Source organism: Cryptococcus neoformans, chromosome 8, assembly GCF_000149245.1.
Source record: "Cryptococcus neoformans var. grubii H99 chromosome 8, complete sequence".
NCBI classification, from domain to species: Eukaryota; Fungi; Basidiomycota; class Tremellomycetes; order Tremellales; family Cryptococcaceae; genus Cryptococcus; species Cryptococcus neoformans.
In genome coordinates, this window is record NC_026752.1 from 561,297 (window position 1) to 578,160 (window position 16,864).

The 16,864-nt window shown below is 47.4% G+C and overlaps 9 protein-coding genes; 5 read left to right on the top strand and 4 right to left on the bottom strand.

Moving 5' to 3' along the window:
* Positions 1 to 85: 85 nt before the first annotated feature.
* Positions 86 to 1,707, top strand: CNAG_03282 (hypothetical protein). XM_012195757.1 has 7 exons: positions 86 to 305; positions 365 to 583; positions 631 to 717; positions 773 to 939; positions 991 to 1,007; positions 1,059 to 1,172; positions 1,230 to 1,707. The coding sequence occupies exons 1-7, from the start codon at positions 156 to 158 to the stop codon at positions 1,538 to 1,540; spliced, it is 1,065 nt and encodes a 354-aa protein (XP_012051147.1). The 5' UTR covers positions 86 to 155; the 3' UTR covers positions 1,541 to 1,707.
* Positions 1,708 to 2,061: 354 nt separating this feature from the next.
* On the top strand, positions 2,062 to 3,204 carry CNAG_03283 (large subunit ribosomal protein L24e). XM_012195758.1 has 5 exons: positions 2,062 to 2,124; positions 2,185 to 2,265; positions 2,313 to 2,401; positions 2,462 to 2,528; positions 2,714 to 3,204. The coding sequence occupies exons 2-5, from the start codon at positions 2,185 to 2,187 to the stop codon at positions 2,927 to 2,929; spliced, it is 453 nt and encodes a 150-aa protein (XP_012051148.1). The 5' UTR covers positions 2,062 to 2,124; the 3' UTR covers positions 2,930 to 3,204.
* Positions 3,149 to 4,741, bottom strand: CNAG_03284 (rRNA biogenesis protein RRP36). The gene is made up of 5 exons (XM_012195513.1): positions 4,342 to 4,741; positions 4,271 to 4,286; positions 3,942 to 4,212; positions 3,482 to 3,888; positions 3,149 to 3,431 (listed from the first exon to the last, which is right to left on the bottom strand). Exons 1-5 carry the CDS (start codon positions 4,669 to 4,671, stop codon positions 3,244 to 3,246), a joined length of 1,212 nt encoding a protein of 403 aa, XP_012050903.1. The 5' UTR covers positions 4,672 to 4,741; the 3' UTR covers positions 3,149 to 3,243.
* Positions 4,742 to 4,881: 140 nt separating this feature from the next.
* CNAG_03285 (hypothetical protein) lies at positions 4,882 to 6,823 on the top strand. XM_012195514.1 has 7 exons: positions 4,882 to 5,111; positions 5,164 to 5,323; positions 5,387 to 5,626; positions 5,681 to 6,064; positions 6,115 to 6,218; positions 6,266 to 6,472; positions 6,531 to 6,823. Exons 1-7 carry the CDS (start codon positions 4,966 to 4,968, stop codon positions 6,769 to 6,771), a joined length of 1,482 nt encoding a protein of 493 aa, XP_012050904.1. The 5' UTR covers positions 4,882 to 4,965; the 3' UTR covers positions 6,772 to 6,823.
* Positions 6,754 to 7,918, bottom strand: CNAG_03286 (hypothetical protein). XM_012195759.1 has 5 exons: positions 7,588 to 7,918; positions 7,384 to 7,511; positions 7,268 to 7,332; positions 6,979 to 7,218; positions 6,754 to 6,927 (listed from the first exon to the last, which is right to left on the bottom strand). The coding sequence occupies exons 1-5, from the start codon at positions 7,736 to 7,738 to the stop codon at positions 6,867 to 6,869; spliced, it is 645 nt and encodes a 214-aa protein (XP_012051149.1). The 5' UTR covers positions 7,739 to 7,918; the 3' UTR covers positions 6,754 to 6,866.
* Positions 7,919 to 7,924: 6 nt separating this feature from the next.
* On the top strand, positions 7,925 to 8,972 carry CNAG_03287 (28 kda golgi snare protein). XM_012195760.1 has 5 exons: positions 7,925 to 8,218; positions 8,266 to 8,400; positions 8,453 to 8,514; positions 8,564 to 8,659; positions 8,712 to 8,972. The coding sequence occupies exons 1-5, from the start codon at positions 8,006 to 8,008 to the stop codon at positions 8,920 to 8,922; spliced, it is 717 nt and encodes a 238-aa protein (XP_012051150.1). The 5' UTR covers positions 7,925 to 8,005; the 3' UTR covers positions 8,923 to 8,972.
* CNAG_03288 (membrane protein) lies at positions 8,644 to 11,056 on the bottom strand. XM_012195515.1 has 7 exons: positions 10,925 to 11,056; positions 10,806 to 10,879; positions 10,620 to 10,751; positions 10,466 to 10,569; positions 9,544 to 10,417; positions 9,265 to 9,491; positions 8,644 to 9,213 (listed from the first exon to the last, which is right to left on the bottom strand). The coding sequence occupies exons 1-7, from the start codon at positions 11,010 to 11,012 to the stop codon at positions 9,171 to 9,173; spliced, it is 1,542 nt and encodes a 513-aa protein (XP_012050905.1). The 5' UTR covers positions 11,013 to 11,056; the 3' UTR covers positions 8,644 to 9,170.
* Positions 11,057 to 12,114: 1,058 nt separating this feature from the next.
* Positions 12,115 to 14,397, top strand: CNAG_03289 (methionine aminopeptidase, type II). XM_012195516.1 has 11 exons: positions 12,115 to 12,178; positions 12,369 to 12,517; positions 12,584 to 12,613; positions 12,684 to 12,798; positions 12,851 to 13,149; positions 13,199 to 13,344; positions 13,397 to 13,493; positions 13,547 to 13,799; positions 13,852 to 13,960; positions 14,024 to 14,107; positions 14,158 to 14,397. Exons 2-11 carry the CDS (start codon positions 12,376 to 12,378, stop codon positions 14,218 to 14,220), a joined length of 1,338 nt encoding a protein of 445 aa, XP_012050906.1. The 5' UTR covers positions 12,115 to 12,178; positions 12,369 to 12,375; the 3' UTR covers positions 14,221 to 14,397.
* CNAG_03290 (STE/STE20/YSK protein kinase) lies at positions 13,050 to 16,822 on the bottom strand. XM_012195761.1 has 14 exons: positions 16,592 to 16,822; positions 16,440 to 16,515; positions 16,348 to 16,378; positions 16,091 to 16,298; positions 15,935 to 16,043; positions 15,798 to 15,886; positions 15,654 to 15,741; positions 15,434 to 15,600; positions 15,234 to 15,385; positions 15,147 to 15,184; positions 14,651 to 15,093; positions 14,184 to 14,593; positions 13,956 to 14,125; positions 13,050 to 13,458 (listed from the first exon to the last, which is right to left on the bottom strand). The coding sequence occupies exons 1-12, from the start codon at positions 16,592 to 16,594 to the stop codon at positions 14,444 to 14,446; spliced, it is 1,554 nt and encodes a 517-aa protein (XP_012051151.1). The 5' UTR covers positions 16,595 to 16,822; the 3' UTR covers positions 13,050 to 13,458; positions 13,956 to 14,125; positions 14,184 to 14,443.
* Positions 16,823 to 16,864: the final 42 nt, after the last annotated feature.

The following is a 16,864-nucleotide window of genomic DNA, read 5'->3' on the forward strand; positions in this document are numbered from 1 at the left end:
CAAGCCTTCCCTTAACTGAGTAGCCATTTTAGCTCTTACAGTTATCCCCGCATGTGGCACTTTGTTCCATACGTCATCGTCCCATCTCTTTTCAAGGCAAATCATAATCAATAAATAATAACACAGCAGCATACGGAGCACTAACAAGGACAACAATGCCAGACACAGGCAAGCAGAAGGCGAACAACATATCGCATGGAGCTCTTTTAGATCTCAAGGCTATTACTGCGGAACATGTTGACAGATTCGCCAAGGAAGGGAGAGGTCCTGTGAAGGGACTTCCTCGCAAGCAACATATACAGAAGGTGGTTCGATCAGCTTACTAAGCAGAAGCCATACTAATGGAACAACCATCCCACGATAGAGCAGAAATCCATTCGATAAACCGTCCCCAGGACTAGTGAAGCGCCTGGCTGCAGAAGCAAGGAATGATGCTAAGCGTCGTCGGTTTGACAATGACGGCGGACCGACGGAAGAAGAGCGAAGAGAGATTCTTAAAGCAAAAGCAAGGAAATATGAGCAGATTAAGAAGGGTGACTTTTCAGGGCTCAGTCAAAAGGAGATTGAAGAGGCAGTCATTGATGTGAGTCTGAACTCCTGTCAATTCGAGTACCACTGAGATACCGGTAGTTTGAGAAGCTTGAAGAGTTCTCAGACCATTCTTCAGATGAAGACGAATCTGCTAATCCTGCTCGTTTAAGTTGGTCCGATGATGAGGCAAGTAGTCTGCGGATTTAGATGAAAGTAGTATGAAACACTAATATCAAACCAGGATGATGAAGACGACGATCTGGCCCAAGTTGAATACGTCGATGAGCTAGGAAGAACGAGAACTGGTACACGCAAGGAAGCAAAGGAGGCAGGACGGATAAGAGGAAGAAATGAACCTGTAGAGCTGATACCAAGCGGCGCTGAAAACTCTGCATACGCCGAAGTACAGTGAGTACGCTTCAGATGTATTTCGCATCTCCAGTACTAACCGCCGTGTAGGCAGTCCAAAGTGATTCGTAAGACTGGGCGCGTCCATGAGTGATCTGATAACTGACAGAGATGCACAGATGGTGAACAACATGTTTTCCCTGTGTATGAACCGAATCCAGAGGTTATTAAAGCCAAATATCGGCAGGCCGAGGAGGAGGCGCGGGGGCATCATTACGATTCTACCAAGGAAGGTAAATTGTCATCAGTCATTATCTCTCGCACATTCATGTGTCTGACTTTTCATATAGTGCGAGTAAAGGGTGCAGGTCAGTATCAATTCTCCTTGGATGAGCAGCGCCGTGCGGAACAACAAGCCGCGCTGAAATCACAACGCCGTGAAACTGAGCTTGCGCGCGCCGAGGCTGGTCGACGAGGCGGGCAAACAGCAGCCCAAGAAGCCCGCAAGAAGAAGCTGGAGGGACGGAAGGCGATGATTGAGGCTAAGCGAATCAAGCTGTTTGGCGGTGAGAAGGAAGTGCAAATGTTAAAGGTGGAAAGGAAGGCAAGGGAGGCAGACGAATTTTTGAATACCTTGCAAAAGGAATGGGAAGAACAGTGAGGTGTGGAAAAGACGAGTGAGCACGTACCGGTCAACAATGTTGTATGCTATATGTATCAAGATATTTATTATGTAGCGAAATTACGTTTGTAATCTGCGCAAAGGAAGCCTTTTTAAGGCCTATGAAGGGCTGCAGGTTGTCGATCAAAAGCTTGTACGCTGACGGACTACTATTGTTGCATATTTGTGTTTCGCCGCAGTCAACGGATGGATAATTGCACATTTAGATACTGACAAGAGCAGAAAATATTGTGGACAACACTTGAAAAACTCGAAGCATGAGTGCACGGTGCGTAAAGTAATAAGGCGATTGTCGATGTTCGGCTACATGCATTTGCGTGCTATGCAAGAAGTTGCGATGTCTGAAGCAATAGCGTGTGGACTGAGATCAGGACACCTGCGATTGTGTCGGGGATAAGAACTGAGCAGGGTTAAACGCCGAACGGAAGTAAATTTCCCGCCTGGGAATTGTTGGAGTGGCACTATGCGGCACAGCGGGACGTTGCTGCTGATGGGAGAGTCTTCTTTTGACTTTGGTTGAATCTTCCTCGTACTACTAACCTTACCCTTTACATATAGCAAAAGTGAGTACCGCATTGACATCACTCGCTTTCCAACCCATCCACTGATCCAACTATTTACAGATGCGTGTCGACAGGTGTGACTTCACCGGGTACAAGGTCTACCCTTCAAGGGGAAAGGTCTACGTCCGAGGGGACTCCAAGGTTGGTAGCCATACTGGATCATGTGCGGTCTGCTAAAAACCTTGTAGACCTTCCGATTCCTCAGTGCCAAGGCTGAGTCTCTCTTCCTTCAACGAAAGAACCCCCGAAAGATCGCTTGGACTCAGGTTTACCGACGGTGTGTGGAGATATTTTAGAGGAGGAAAATCGTTTGCTGATTTGGGTGGGATTGCTTTAGGATGCACAAGAAGGGTATTACCGAGGAGGTCGCCAAGAAGAGGTCTAGGAAGAATGTCAAGGTCCAGGTGGGTTTATTTTTCGGTTTCAACTGGGCGATCACAAGGAGGCGAAGGCAAAGAGACATGACTCGGTGTGGAAGTGGGTACGGAGATCTTTGGCTGTTGGCCTGTAATGTTGAGGAGGGATGGTGGAAAGACCAGGACAACGGACGAGACGACATTTGTAAAGACGTTTGCTGACTTCGCTCTAGCGTGGTATCGTTGGTGCCGACCTTGCTTCCATCCTCGCTAAGCGAACTGCTAAGCCCGAGGTCCGCGCCGCTGCTCGTCAAGCCGCTATCACCAAGGCCAAGACTGAGAAGCGTGACAAGGAGGCCCGCAAGGCCGCCAACAAGCCCGCCCAGGCCAACGTCCCCAAGGTTTCTAAGCAGAGCATGAAGGGTGGTGCTGGCAAGGGTGGCCGTTAAGAAAGCTATCTTAGCCTCGGGATGTATGGATGGCGTTTTATGCACGAGTGGCACGACATGACTTTAGGTTGGAAGGAAGATTCGGGGACATCGTCAAAGGCCTCGTTGGGCCCGCACCAATCAACATCACTGTACAGCTATACTTTCGACACAAAATTGAGACTACATTACAGCTGGCGATCATTAAGCTTACTGTCTCTTTATTCAAGTATTCGTGACCGGCAATCGGTGGACGTGCATAGTGGGCCATGTGGATGTTGCTAACAGTATTTGATGAGTACAGAAACTCAATAAAATGTCTATAATAATGATGTTTAAGCGATTCTTCGTTTTTTGGTATCTCGGCCCATTCCCTCTGCTCCTTTCGCAAAGGGCCGACTCTTTTTCTCCTTGCTCGCAAGCTTCTTCCTCTTCTTCTCCACAAGCTTTTTGACCGCTGTCTTCCCCCCTTGTTTCTCGAGTGTCTCGAAACGCGCTTTGAGAAGCAAGTCTTTTTTCTCGCCTGTTGATTGCCTGTCAGCTTAAATATACATCTACATTCTGGGGACTCGCCTTTTTTCATATACCAGGCGCCCTTTCCTTGAGTCCTTTTCTCCCTTTCTTCCTTCTTCGCTTTGGCCAAAATTTCTCTCTCCATAGATTCCTTCTCCGTTCTCACTAGTTTTGTCCTAACCTGCCCCATCTGCACTTCAAGTCTTTCACGCTCAGCAGTTTTCATTGGCTTTTCGGCCCAGGAGCAATTTTTCTCTGCCTTCTTTGCAGCAGCCACAGCCTCTTTTAATCCAGAAAACTCTTGGCGGAGAAGGTCAGGCAAGAAAGAGTAGGATTTTGAATGGAGATCTGCATTAGCATGACCTGCAGAGACCGAAGAAAAACGTGGATCGCGGCGTTCGGGTTTGGGGACCTCGATGACTTGCCGCTTGCGAGACACTTGCTTTTTGGTACTCATTGCAGCCGGGCTAGATAGCAGTCAGCAGCGATATGTGCGATCAACGATGAGAGCTCTACATACGCGTGTTTGCTGCCTCTTTTCGTAGATGAAATAGTTTCCGGCCCAGAGTCAGACTCCTCATCAGACTCTTGTGGCCTTGATCGAAACCTATGACTGTCGATTTCCGGAGCAGCAACGGCTTTACCCTTGCTTCGCTGCATTTGAGCAAGCTTGGATTTCATCAGGGCAAGTTTCTCTTCTTTGCTTTGGCCATTTGAAGAAGATGAGGATGATTTGCGTGAGAGGGACTTTTGCGCTTTGGCAAGGGTTGAAAGTGGCAACGAGTTGAGGTCTGCGAACGTCGGTTAGCCAAGTACTAAATACGCCGCTTGAAGATCTTAAATACTTGCTATTTTGGAGTTTTCTCTAAAATGGAAACGGTCAATGACAGCTTACCAGGGAGTATATTGGGCAAGCTTACCAATTCGGCACTTTCATCATGGCCATCGTCGCTTCCACTTTCAGAGACAGTGTCCCCATTTTCGTCCCAGTTATCAGGTTCCCACCTTGCATTTCCTTCCTTCCCACTCTCTTCATTTTCATAGCTCTCTCTGTCATTCTCTTCATCTTCATCATCGTCATCATCATCGGAATATTTTTCCGCCAATCCTGGCTGAAACCCCTCTGCAAACTCGTCCACTTCCGAGTCTAACTCCAAGAATTCGTCGTCCGGGGAAGGCTCCCTGACTGTCTTTTCCGATTGTTTGCGGCAAGCTGCTCCACTAGCTTTCGATGATGATGCTGTGGTCATCCTGAATGTGCCTTGTCCGATGTTGATCTTAGTGGGATAGTCTGCCTTTCAAATTTGAAGTCAACAACAGACGGAAGTGAATGAAATTATTTTGAAGGCAGGCTAGAGATTAGATATCGCGTTTGATTACAATTTTTGTAATTGTTACATAATAATCCGACTAGTATTTAGGAAATACTTGTAATCGACAAAGCAGATCAACAACCGCGAGCATGCTGGACTTGCCTTTCGTCAGCAACTTCTCCATCTTTTCACCATCAACTTGCTTTTTTCGACCATCCACTTGCTTCCTTCATGTCCGCTCCCCAAGCAGGTCCATCGCAACCCATTTCTGTGGCTCCACAACAGCAGTCCCAGCAGTCCCAGCAATCCCAGGCACCACAGGCCCAGCAAGACCTCAAGCGCCGCGCAGAAGTCGACGCCGATGCCGCTCGTAGATTGTACGTCCGCAGGAGGCCATTTTTCTCTCACCACTGATACGGCAAACCACAGAAAACACCCTCGTCCACCATTGCCCCCTCCGCACGTGCTCTCGGCTCTCGTATCGAATTCACCAGCGTTCAATGAGTTGATGAAAATCGAGCAAAAGCTTGACTGGACATTGATGCGGAAGAAAGCAGAGGTCAATGATGCTCTTGGGCGACCTACTCGTGTATGTTCCCATTTTATCGCACTGGCCTTGGGACTTTTGAACCTGATTTGGTTTTGATGACAGGTCAAGAGAGTATTGCGCGTGTTCATATCGAACACCGCCCATGACCAGGACTGGCAAAAAGCGTTAGATGCAAGCGCAGGAAGTGCCGTCGGTGGTGATTACAGTACAGGCCCTCGAGAAAACCCAGGGCAGGATGCGATCATAGCCGACGGTGGGGTAATGAAAAAAAACGAGCCCGATCTCAATACGGGAAAAGGTATTGCTGGATGGATTTTAAAGGTCGAGGGGCGCCTATTGGATGTAGGTAATGGTTTGAGTTTTGTTTGAACTTTTGGCTAATGAACAACCGTGCAGTCTGGAAACGTTAGACTTGACAAAACCAAGAGAAAATTCACGACTTTCCTCAAAAGCGCCATCATCGAGTTTGACAACCGCGATGCGCCCACTTTTCCGGAAGGTAACATTGTTGAATGGCATGCCACAAGCCACCAAGGCCCGCCACTTGATGGATTTGAGATCCTTCGCAGAGGGGATGCCAATATTCCTTGCCGTATTTCTTTGCATATTGCGCACTACCCTGAGCGTTATAAAGTTCTTGAGCCTCTCGCGGGACTTGTCGGACTGAGGGAAAGCACAAGATCTGAAGTAATGAGTGCCTTGTGGAAGTTGGTTAAGACTACCGGCGCGCAAGACAAGGAGGATGGGACAATCATCAAAGCTGTCGGAGGCCTGCAAAAAGTGGGCCATTTCCAAGATCTATTGTTGACAAGGCGCTGACTTACTGGCAGCTGCTCCCGCAAGGGCAAGAAACCGTTCCATTTCATGAACTGCCTGAAATCGCAACGCGATACCTTGCTCATCCTGACCCTGTTGTTATACCCTACACCATAGAGTACGCCTTATTCCTTTCCGCTTTGGATTCGCTAACATCCGGATTAGCGTCTCAAAAGACTATACATTCCATAACAAATGCTTTGACATCCCCATCGAAATTGAAGACCCACTCAAGAGCAAAATGGCGTCAATGATTGGAAGCTTTGAGGGTCCAGAGGGTCAAGAGATTGTTAAGCTCGAAGACAAAGTTGCTGAGTTGGCCTTCTTTGCTAAGGAATTAAAACAAAAGAAAGATTTCCTTGAATCATTCGCGTACGTTATTGTTCATCTGAGCCATTTGACAGATTGACTAACCCTCATCAAACAACAGTGCTAATCCTCAAGCCTTTATCAACAACTGGCTTGCTGCGCAAGCCCGCGACCTTGATCAGATGCTTGGTTATCAAATTGGACAAGCTGTCGTTAACGGTGGCTCTGTTCGCGAAGAAGATTTGCGTCGGAGTGACCTGTTTACCATGCCATGGGTGGATGAAGCGATTACGGTACATGAATCAGCTAGGATGGAACACGAAAGGAGAGCGCAGGCTGCTAGCCACGGGAATATGAGATAGCATATGATACGCTATTTGTCAATATCAGAATGCAACAAATTTCTTCATTATGTTGGGAATGAATGCATAATAAACGTGAATCGATGTCGTTAGTCTTAAACCTTATAACGCTTTCCGCCACGTGAAAAGAAAGTCTTGAGAATCCAAACTTGCAATCTGGCGAGTTTATCAGCGACGCCGCCCTTTTCAAAAAGATATTAGACTCACAAGGACATGGCTACAATGATAATACACTCCAGAATTGTGAACCACAATATTCTGCTCTGTGTCGATAGAACGGTAGAGTAATTTCTGTGATGTCGTGTGTGGAAGTATTTCTGAGTTCTGGTGATGCTGTTCAAGATGCCACTAATCTTGTAAGTGCTCTCTTCGAGGGCAGAGGTGTGTTCCTTGAGAGGCGGTTGCTGACCGGGAAGGATGCGTCGGGGCTCAGACTCTACCATAATGCTATCGGGATGTGAGCTTGGACGCGGTAAAAAGATGGATTAACACGTACTCAAAGTCGAGAAGTTTGTCTTGGGTGTACGCTTCATTTTCAAAGCAGAAAGAGTATTCCCCAAGCTAGAGAGGATAATCAGCAATTATAGCTTGTAAACTACCACAGTGACTTACCTTGTTGGCGGTGAAAATGTAATCACCTTGCTTCTCTCCTTGGCCCTCCAAGATCACTCTATCATCTGGGTCTAACACCACATAGTCAATTTCAAAGTTGCCTCCGGACTGCACGGCGAAGTAGAAACCTGTTTATCAGGAGGCAGTGAATTAAAATATGTTAAGCTTCGGTTTGTCACAATAGCAAATGAAGCAAACACTGACCAACTTTCTCTCCCAATCCGTCGACGTCGGCGTAGTAACAAGACCTATCATTTGCAGCTAACATGGCAGTCAAGGCTGTCGCGCTGACGTGGGCAGCTGCGAGAAGGCCTATAGCTATGGAGGAAAATATTGGTGGACGTGATAAAGGCATTGCCGGGGGAGGGTGTGAGGAAGAGGCGTTGTTATGAAGATGGGCGTGGATAGTGAATAGTGGATAATGAATAGTGCAAATAGTACGAGTACTATAGTTGACACGTCGTGAGGCCAAATCGTCGACATCACGATATTTCAGGTTACTATGCCGTCTTTAATCTGCATCCCATTTATGGTACAACTCCCGAGATCGAGATCATATAATGTTATTGCGTCCACGTTTCACTCTGCTGAGTGTTTACACACCACATATTCCAATTACGCAATGTCCACCTCCTGGGACAACGCACGAAGGCATGCCCGAGCTCTTGAGACAGCCTTGGACTCGAAGTTGTCCTCTTATTCAAAGCTCGCTGCTTCCATCGCACGCGGCTCCTCGCTGGGCGGAAGCTCTAGTCGTGATGAACTCAGTATGGAAGAAGAAGGTATCGGAGGCTACAAGCTCGTTGAGGAGGAGATTGAGGAGCTTCTCTCAAAAGTGGGATTAACATATTCACTTTGTCCAAGACACTGACTTGCGAATAGCTTGAACAAGCCATTGAAGATCTCACAAGCCTTATAAACTCTCCGAGCCAACCTCCTTCCACGTCAATGCAACACTCTGCCCAGACTCACAGGGATAACTTGGATGATTACAAGAGGGATTTTGTACGCACACGGGTGAGACAAGATTAATTTCCAGGTTTGAGCATCTGAATTGATGGAGCGACAGAACAATGTTGAGCAAACCATACGGCGGTCAAACCTTTTAGGGTCTGTTCGCAAGGATATAAGGTAAACCTAAGTGCGTGAGATCATCATTTATTGCTTATGTCTCTCCTAGTGATTACAAATCTGGACGGTCTGGTACAACAGACGCTCTCTTGCAAGATCGATCTCGAATAGACTCGAGTCATCGCATGATTGACGATACTTTAAAGTGCGTGACATCCCGATTCGTCTCCCTCCTCGAAAACTGATTTTCCATGCAGTCAAGCCTACGCTACCCGGGAAGACTTTGCCCAACAACGCACCTTCCTTGCCTCTATTGATTCTCGAATGGGCGGTGTTCTAAACCAAATGCCAGGTATCAACTCCCTCATCACAATGATTAGGACACGTAGAAGAAGAGATACTGTCATCATGGGATGTGTCATTGGCCTGTGCGTTGTATTACTTCTTGGTTATATGTTTGGGTTCTAGAAGCTTTATCATGAAAGGAGTCTGTAGTATGTATTTGATGTTTTTTGCAGCGGGTCTACAAGAGCCTTGAAAAATTGCAAATGTGACTATACACAGAATTCATTACTGTAAACAATTAAAACTTACTGCGGAAATGCCGACGATCGTCTGGCCTTATTTTTTACTATAACCGCCTTAATACATGGATGATGACACCACCAAATGTTGTTACACTTTTCAAAGACATCATAACCCCCATTTTCCCTGCTTTACGCATCTCCAAAGCGATCAGGCAACAGCACAGGGCCAACTCTGCGGGATTACGGTCAGTAACCGTTTAAACTAAGGACTATTGGTACTTACAAGCTCCACGTATAAAGCATATAGCACAACCAGCTGCTTATGATCCTCATCCACATTGTCGTTTCCGATCTTCCGATGTAGACGTCGGGCTCGTTCACAATGCCGGGAGCGCCGAATTGAGACTCGGTAGGATGGGCTACAGGTGATGTCGAAATGATAGCCCAGTCTGTAAGGAGACCCGCCACATACATTGCTGCGATAGCAAAAATGATGTGGAACCAGGAGTACTGGATTCGTGTTCAGAAAAGCAAGAACAATTACCTACGATTAATGACTTACGTTGTATTTAGTTCCTGCTCGTTCATCATCCCTCTCTTCTCCCATAGCGGCTTCAATTTCCTCATCCTCGTCCTCTGGTTCGTCAAGCACGCTAGCCGGTAGTGACCCCGCATTAACAGCGGCTAAAATTGCCTGGTATCGCATCTCGTCCTTTCTTCCCTTCGGCTGATTCGTAACCAATCTAACTTCACCTTCCTCCTCGCCGTCATGAGGCAGTGCAATCGCACCGTATGAAGTGCCTTCACGGCGACCTTTTCCCACCAGCGCAGTGCTCTGCGTAGCAGCACGGGAAGTGGAATAGGCAATGGCGAGGAAGGTGAAGAGGGCGCCAACAATGAGGGTAGTAGTTTGGGTACCACCCCGAGCGTGCAGAGGGTTGCATTTACCTCCTTGAGTATCGGTGTGATTGACAACAGCAGATGCGGTAAGATAAGTGCAGTACGCAGCAACCATCGAAGCTTGGGTAAGGCCAGACTTGGGGTTGGCTTCCTGAACGGGATGGGATATGGCCACTATTGTCACGATCACCGATAGAATGAGATTGGAAGTAATGAAAAAGGTGTTGGTACCACATCCTGATCCGGCGAAGAAGACATAAAGCAGAACGGTAACGGTAATAGTTGTGATAAACATGCCAAATGTCGAGCCGACGAGGATGAATTGCCAAAGATTAGAGTTACTGTGTTCCCAATTATCCAAACATGTCTCAGACCAGGTATGAGCAAAGTCAACCAAGAGAACAAGGCCGATCAAGATAAAAAAGAAAGCACCGATCGGGGCGATATAAGAGCCATAAGCCATATAGAACTCATTGGGGATGAGGAAGGCGAGGAAACAAAGGAGGAAGTAGAATAAAAGTTTGGGACCCCACCACCTATACTAAGTTTAGGAGCGTCTCTCATATAGATAAAAAACGACTCACCCATTTTGAATCGCAGCACGTTTTGCCTTTGTTGATCTGACGCCTATCAGAATAGCCGACAGGACCAAGTGGAACATAGTCAGAGCAAAACAGAATCGGTGAACCTGAGACTTTATCAGTCATGGGGAGTTATAAAGTTATCAGATGAACTCACAGCCAAGAGGCCATAGCATTTCCCTTTCGAGCAGTCCATCTTAATCCAATCCCAGCTCAGCTTTTCAATCTGTCGGATTGCAATGTCCGTTTTGGAGAGGTACGCCAACATCGACGATAGGGCAAATATAAGCTAGGTGAGATATCAGCCATCCGGTAAATCTAGACGGGTGCTATTGCGGCTTACCCCAAAGCCGACCCTTGTCGCTATTGAGGAGTTGCAGTTACATGATTTACAGAAAGCGGACGCAGCCGTGCCGCCTACAAGTTGTGAGCGGCGAGATGTGAGGTAAGAGGAGTACGCACCCATGCAAATCATGCAGCCTGAGAAGAGAGAGCTTGCAACTGTGCCTATTCCTCCTGTGAGGAGGGGTATGGATAGTAGGGCGCCCATGTCGCAACAAGATGTTGAAGAAAATGTCAGAAAAACGGACAACGAACGAAGAGAATAGGGTGAGCATCCATCATAACAAATCGTCGATCCACCTACCATCTCCACTTTACGTAACTACATTTCACTGTGCTGCCTCCGCCAAAGACTGCGAACGACGCAACAAACGGACTGACAGAGCACCATGACTTTTCTCCTCTGTCCTTCGTTTGACTCTATCCTATCCTCATGCACACATTACTATATCACAAGTTCCCCAAGATTTCATCCTTGGAGACCGAACACATAGGATGCTGGAGGCTTGGAGTTAAAATTTGCCAACTTGTACCTCCAGTCTTACGGGCGATTTAGTGACTACTTTGATGGGTGAATGACGACGCAGTGGGCGAACGACGCCCTCCTTGAATTATGGAACCAGGCTATCCCAGCTAAACTGCTTGATACGGTCTGGTTTTAGATCTGTCGCAGTAGTTGGAGATGATGAACATGGACGTTTTCTCTCTAAGAGGCGAAACTCAGGGGTCTTGCGCAGCTGGGTAACGAAAGTCACACGAAGCGTGCTCCTCAATCCCTTTCGATAAATGTTTTCCAGAATTAATAATAGCTAGTTAGGGTATTCTTCCTGCATTGAAGAATGATCTGGCAGCCGTAGGCAGCTGCTCAAGACCTGTGCCTCGAATACACCTCTTTACTAAGGCGCCATTCGAACCATAGGACTGCCTCCTCCATCCTCGTATCCAATGATGAACATGAATCGCGAACCGAGAGTGAGAAAAAACATCAAAGGGAATATCCTCTTTTTTTTCATGCCATGTCCCTGACCACTATCGCAATTGTCCTCCAAGAGTCATAGCCGACGACATCTACGATTTATGAGCCAAGGCAGTCCGTAGGGGCGAAAGCTGATTGACCATGCTCAACAAAACACCGAATCCTTGATAGAAATCCATCGTCAACGGTAGCCTTTTGTTTGGCTCGACCGGGAAAGTCAACCTGCACGCCTATAAGACAGAACACCTGAGTTTGCGAATTTGCTTGCCTAAAAGTTGAAAGATGTGAAGTAGGTTAGGCACGCCTACACACACCCCAATGACCGTCATCTTATTTTTTCCCTGTTCCAACTCCGTTCTTTTTTCTTCTCTCTTTTCTCTACTTCAATCACATATTCCGTAAGTCATCTCCCGATCCCCCCCTCCCTTTTTTTCCGTGATGCTTGTCACCAAGATATGTTAGACTTCTGTAGTGAGGCTTGTCCTCCCGCAGTAGATACCCTTTTTGACTACTGAGACCTCTCTTATAGGTCACACTTCATTGCCATCATCCTTTGTTGAGTTCTAGCTGACTTTTGCGAACACAAAGAGGTCCCATGTCACCGGTAGCTATGCCCAAGGTCGAAGACCTCACGATCTCTCAAGAAAAGGCGGAAAAGGAGCCCGAAGTCGTTGAAGGTGAAGAGGGAAATGACGATGACGAAGAAGGTGAAGGTGAAGAAGGCCCCGGCACAGGAGGTACGCTGTTTAGTATCTGTAGTATGCATGCCCATTTTTTCCATAGCTAATTCGTTATTACATTAGACGCCAAGAAGAAAAAGAAGAAGAAGAAGTGTGAGCCATAATTTTCCATCGACGTATCTGCTTGTTATCCATGGCCATACTCATGCACCATCATGTGCAGCCAAGAAGAAGAAATCTGCTACTGTTATCCAATCTGAGCCCCCTCGAGTAGGTCTCACCAAGATTTTCAAGAACGGTGTTTTCCCTGTTGGTGAGGAGGTAGAGTACAAGAATGAGTAGGTCGTCATCCCCACATTAGCCTCATTTTCTTTAACTATGTCGTCCCAGCACAACGTCTCGAATAACTTCTGCCGAGGCTCGAGAGCGCGAACAACTGGCTCAAGAAGACCCTTCCACTCGATATGCCAACATCCGGCGCGCAGGTGAAGTTCATCGACAGGTTCGAGCGTACGCCCAGAAAGCTGTCAAGCCCGGTATGACCATGACGGAGATTGCCAACTTGATTGAGGACGGAACCAGGGCCGTAGTTGAGGAGAACGGTTTTGAGAGTGGTATCGGTTTTCCCACCGGTCTGAGTGTGAACGAGGTGGCTGCCCACTACACTCCTAACCCAGGAGACAAGCAAGGTGTGTTTGTTTTATCTTGTCGCAATAAGGTTGCTAACGACGTCGGTAGTGTTGCAGCAGCATGACGTGATGAAGGTTGACTTTGGTGTTCACGTCAACGGTAGAATAGTCGATTCTGCTTTCACCATGAGCTTTGAGCCTACGTGGGACAAGTTGCTCGAGGCTGTGAAGGATGCAACCAACACTGGTATCCGGGTAAGTGCGTGGCATATAACTCGCGTAATCATGTTGTTGACGAAACATGCAGGAGGCAGGTATCGACGTTCGAATGTGCGACATTGGCGAGGCCATCCAAGAAGTAATGGAATCCTACGAAGTTGAGGTCAACGGCAAAGTCTATCCAGGTAAGTTCCTTGTCTTCTTCGCTGGAATGCAGACCATATTGACTCTATGGAAGTCAAATCTATCAGCAACCTCAATGGTCACTCCATCACCCCCTACACCATTCACGGAGGCATCGGCACCCGACCAGGCAAGTCTGTCCCTATTGTCAAGCAGCACGGCTCCGACAAGGATGAAACAAAGATGGAGGAAGGCGAGTATTTTGCCATCGAGACTTTCGGTAGTACTGGTAGGGGCAGAGTCATCGAAGAGGGAGCTTGTTCTCATTATGCGCTAAACTCTGCGGCGCCGGAAAAGTACCAGGGCCAGTAAGTTGATATCTGCATGATGCGATTTGGGTGGTGACAAGATTGCTTGTAGCCACCAATCTGCAAAATCTCTTTTGGCGTCTGTGAAGAGAAACTTTGGGACTCTGCCGTTTTGTAGGCGATATCTCGATCACGTGGGGGAGAAGAACTACCTACTAGCTGTACGTTTTATCACCCCTCCGTTATTTTCCCAGAAGCTAATCTGAGCTAAAATGTCTTCTCAGTTGAACACTCTTGTTCGAGAAGACTTTATTGCCGATTACCCTCCCCTCGTTGACCCTCAACCTGGTGCGATGACTGCTCAATTTGTATGTCTTTGATTTCTCCTGGCAAGTCATCAGCTGAGGGATCAATACAGGAGCATACGATCTTGTTGAGACCCACTTGTAAAGAGGTCGTTTCTCGGGGCGATGACTATTAGACTTCACAAGTAGAGGACAGACTGTAGCACATGTTGGGTTTGATCTGCATGTATATTATGTAATAGTTGATTTCACTTCAAGCGAACAAATGTAGCGCGCTTGTAATAGGAAAGAGATTATCAAGGTTCATCGAAGTCATTATTTCGCCAACATGCAAAAATGTTCGTGGTACGCGTACACTATACACAAGGAAATCGCCGCCAACAACAATGTTATCACTTTCTAGTGTTCCTCGGTTTGTTCCACGTTCTCAACGATTTCCAAGACAAAAGCAGAGGTGACGCCTGGGATAGATCTCTCGGCTTCTACGAAGGCGCGGCGTAGGCGATCCAAAGTCGCTCGGGCATGGTCATTCGGTACACGAGTAGCGAGCTACATAGGTGCCAGTTAGCAGTTTGCGCGCAGATTGACGAAGATAATCAAACGCACGTTGCTGAGAGCGGGAATGATGACACCTTCAAGCATTACATCTTCATCGCCATTCTCTTCCAATTGCTCGTCATGATGATGCTGCGGCGGTTGCACTTGCGACGGCGCAGGAACTGGAGCAGGGGGAGGAACCATCGCCCCTCTAACAGTAGGGTACAAAGGTTGCCTATCGTCCCTCGTCCTAATCGGAGTCGAACTACCCTGAGAATGACCGGGAGAATTCACATATGTAGATGTGGAGGTACCACGTGATGGGGTAGTAGGGAGCGCTCGACCACTCAGCGATGGTGGAAGGAATTCCTCTCCTTTGGTGCGAGTAGCTGTGGCAGATTGAATGGACATGCGAGAATTAGGAGGGCCGCTAACGCTACCATTTGTGGGTGGAAGAGGGCGTCCGGTGTTATGTGAAATGGTTCCGGGTAGGTTATTGCGGACGGTTCCAACTATCCCTCAAATCAGTTTACATGGTACCAGGAGGATTGTTGAAATAACTCACAATCCCAAAGCGCATCAGCTGCGGGCCCATAAGCGGGCCTGATGGTCGTTAGCAATCTCATTGTGGTCCTCTAATGACAGGACCTACTCTTGGGACATTCCACTGACACCATCATCTGCGGGTTTTGCACCTCCTTCAGCCTTCCACTTCTCGTACTTTTCAATCAGCTCAGTAAGATATGAAGCTTTCCTCGCAGTTTTGATGAATTTGTGCTTCAGCAATTCTCTGGCAGTAGGACGCTAAGACGTGTCAGAATCCTCGACCGGTCAATAAAAAAATTAACTCACATTGCGAGGATCACGCTGAAGACAGAGGGATACAAAATCACGGAAAGGGCGGGAAAAACGATCGTCCAGTTGCGGAGGAGGGTTCTTAGGGATCAGGAATAGTACTTTCATGGGATGCAAGTCGGCATATGGAGGTTCACCCATGGCCATTTCAATGCAAGTGATGCCTATTGTACACTCAGTTTTAAGGGAAGACAAGAACAAACGGCAGAGCACACACCAAGACTCCAAATATCCGCTTTGTGATCGTACCCAGACTGCTTGATCACTTCCGGCGACATCCAATAAGGCGTTCCAACGAATGTGTTCTACATCGCGAAAGCGGTGAACTCATATAAGGAGGCCAAGCTCAGTATAAACGCACCTTCTTAGTCATTGTGGCTGTTAATTGACCAGAAACACCAAAATCTGCGAGCTTGACATCGCCATTGGCAGTGAGAAGGATGTTGGCAGCTATGGACTATCAGGAAGATTGTCCGCGCATGTGTTCAGATTATTCACCCTTGATGTCTCGATGGAGTTTCCCTTCTTCGTGCAGATACTCCAATCCCCTCAAGAGCTCACGGGCCAAGATTGCAATGTATTCTTCTCTGAAGACGCCAGCTTTCATCTGCCAAACAGTCAGTTAGATAGTGATCGGATAGGTTATACTATTACCAAGTCAGAGCACGAGCCTCCTGAACAGTATTCCATGATGATCCAGAGGTGTGAGCCTTTTAAAAAGGACCCATGATATCTCGTCACAAACTCGCTATCCAGCTGGCTGAGGATCTGTATTTCTTGTTGGATGTCGTCAATCTCATCCTCGGCACTCTCTAGGTCAATTATCTTTATGGCCACTGGTAAAGACGTTCGCTTGTCATAGCTGGATTTGCAAATGAGCGAATTGAAACGATGTCAAATATATGGCGTACCCTTGGTAAACCTCTCCGAAACTTCCCTTGCCTGGAAGCAGCCATATCTGTTAATATCCATTTATTTGGCAACTGAGCTGATCTGCCCTTACCAATGCGATTCTGACGGACATAGAAGAGCTCGGGATCGGCATGCGGATTATTGGGATTGTTTTCTGAATAGGTGGACTATCGACACAACGCGAGGGATTAGTTTGTCTTAATGCAAAGTCTGCGGAAAGGTTCCAGGGAATTCTCTGCGCACCATGTTGTTACTATGCGATACAGTGTTGTGCGCTGAAATGAGTAACGAGAAGTGCTGTCTCTACTGAGGAATGCTCTTGCACTCCGGACCTGAGGATGTTCGCAATGACTTGTATCTGTACTGGATGAGTACTTCCGAAGCCGTTGCCACAGCTGTAACGTGTGCTCTATTATGAGAGAATGTACGGAAGGGAGGAAGAAGAAGAGATGAGGAAGGAAGAAATGAATGAAATGGATGACTGTACTGGAAACGCGGAGCCGCGGAGACGCAGCG

Excerpts from the sequence above, each read along its gene's own strand:
- CNAG_03287 (XM_012195760.1), top strand. The coding sequence starts at position 8,006 with ATGTCCACCTCCTGGGACAACGCACGAAGGCATGCCCGAGCTCTTGAG. Across the intron at positions 8,219-8,265 it reads TTGAGGAGCTTCTCTCAAAA|CTTGAACAAGCCATTGAAGA; the intron begins GTGGGATTAACA and ends ACTTGCGAATAG. Across the intron at positions 8,660-8,711 it reads ATGATTGACGATACTTTAAA|TCAAGCCTACGCTACCCGGG; the intron begins GTGCGTGACATC and ends TTTTCCATGCAG.
- CNAG_03282 (XM_012195757.1), top strand. The coding sequence starts at position 156 with ATGCCAGACACAGGCAAGCAGAAGGCGAACAACATATCGCATGGAGCT. Across the intron at positions 718-772 it reads TAAGTTGGTCCGATGATGAG|GATGATGAAGACGACGATCT; the intron begins GCAAGTAGTCTG and ends ATATCAAACCAG. Across the intron at positions 1,173-1,229 it reads TTACGATTCTACCAAGGAAG|TGCGAGTAAAGGGTGCAGGT; the intron begins GTAAATTGTCAT and ends CTTTTCATATAG.
- CNAG_03286 (XM_012195759.1), bottom strand. The coding sequence starts at position 7,738 with ATGCCTTTATCACGTCCACCAATATTTTCCTCCATAGCTATAGGCCTT. Across the intron at positions 7,219-7,267 it reads GACAAACTTCTCGACTTTGA|CATTATGGTAGAGTCTGAGC; the intron begins GTACGTGTTAAT and ends ACATCCCGATAG. Across the intron at positions 6,928-6,978 it reads ATCATTGTAGCCATGTCCTT|ATTGCAAGTTTGGATTCTCA; the intron begins GTGAGTCTAATA and ends TAAACTCGCCAG.
- CNAG_03288 (XM_012195515.1), bottom strand. The coding sequence starts at position 11,012 with ATGGGCGCCCTACTATCCATACCCCTCCTCACAGGAGGAATAGGCACA. Across the intron at positions 10,418-10,465 it reads CGTGCTGCGATTCAAAATGG|GTGGTGGGGTCCCAAACTTT; the intron begins GTGAGTCGTTTT and ends AACTTAGTATAG. Across the intron at positions 9,492-9,543 it reads GAGCAGGAACTAAATACAAC|TACTCCTGGTTCCACATCAT; the intron begins GTAAGTCATTAA and ends ACACGAATCCAG.
- CNAG_03285 (XM_012195514.1), top strand. The coding sequence starts at position 4,966 with ATGTCCGCTCCCCAAGCAGGTCCATCGCAACCCATTTCTGTGGCTCCA. Across the intron at positions 6,065-6,114 it reads CTGTCGGAGGCCTGCAAAAA|CTGCTCCCGCAAGGGCAAGA; the intron begins GTGGGCCATTTC and ends ACTTACTGGCAG. Across the intron at positions 6,473-6,530 it reads GATTTCCTTGAATCATTCGC|TGCTAATCCTCAAGCCTTTA; the intron begins GTACGTTATTGT and ends ATCAAACAACAG.
- CNAG_03289 (XM_012195516.1), top strand. The coding sequence starts at position 12,376 with ATGTCACCGGTAGCTATGCCCAAGGTCGAAGACCTCACGATCTCTCAA. Across the intron at positions 12,614-12,683 it reads GAAAAAGAAGAAGAAGAAGT|CCAAGAAGAAGAAATCTGCT; the intron begins GTGAGCCATAAT and ends CATCATGTGCAG. Across the intron at positions 14,108-14,157 it reads GTGCGATGACTGCTCAATTT|GAGCATACGATCTTGTTGAG; the intron begins GTATGTCTTTGA and ends GGATCAATACAG.
- CNAG_03290 (XM_012195761.1), bottom strand. Across the intron at positions 15,185-15,233 it reads GTCAGTGGAATGTCCCAAGA|GCCCGCTTATGGGCCCGCAG; the intron begins GTAGGTCCTGTC and ends AACGACCATCAG. Across the intron at positions 14,594-14,650 it reads TCATTCCCGCTCTCAGCAAC|CTCGCTACTCGTGTACCGAA; the intron begins GTGCGTTTGATT and ends GCACCTATGTAG.
- CNAG_03284 (XM_012195513.1), bottom strand. The coding sequence starts at position 4,671 with ATGACCACAGCATCATCATCGAAAGCTAGTGGAGCAGCTTGCCGCAAA. Across the intron at positions 3,889-3,941 it reads AAAAGAGGCAGCAAACACGC|CCCGGCTGCAATGAGTACCA; the intron begins GTATGTAGAGCT and ends ACTGCTATCTAG. Across the intron at positions 3,432-3,481 it reads CGCCTGGTATATGAAAAAAG|GCGAGAAAAAAGACTTGCTT; the intron begins GCGAGTCCCCAG and ends GGCAATCAACAG.
- CNAG_03283 (XM_012195758.1), top strand. The coding sequence starts at position 2,185 with ATGCGTGTCGACAGGTGTGACTTCACCGGGTACAAGGTCTACCCTTCA. Across the intron at positions 2,266-2,312 it reads ACGTCCGAGGGGACTCCAAG|ACCTTCCGATTCCTCAGTGC; the intron begins GTTGGTAGCCAT and ends AAAACCTTGTAG. Across the intron at positions 2,529-2,713 it reads GGAAGAATGTCAAGGTCCAG|CGTGGTATCGTTGGTGCCGA; the intron begins GTGGGTTTATTT and ends ACTTCGCTCTAG.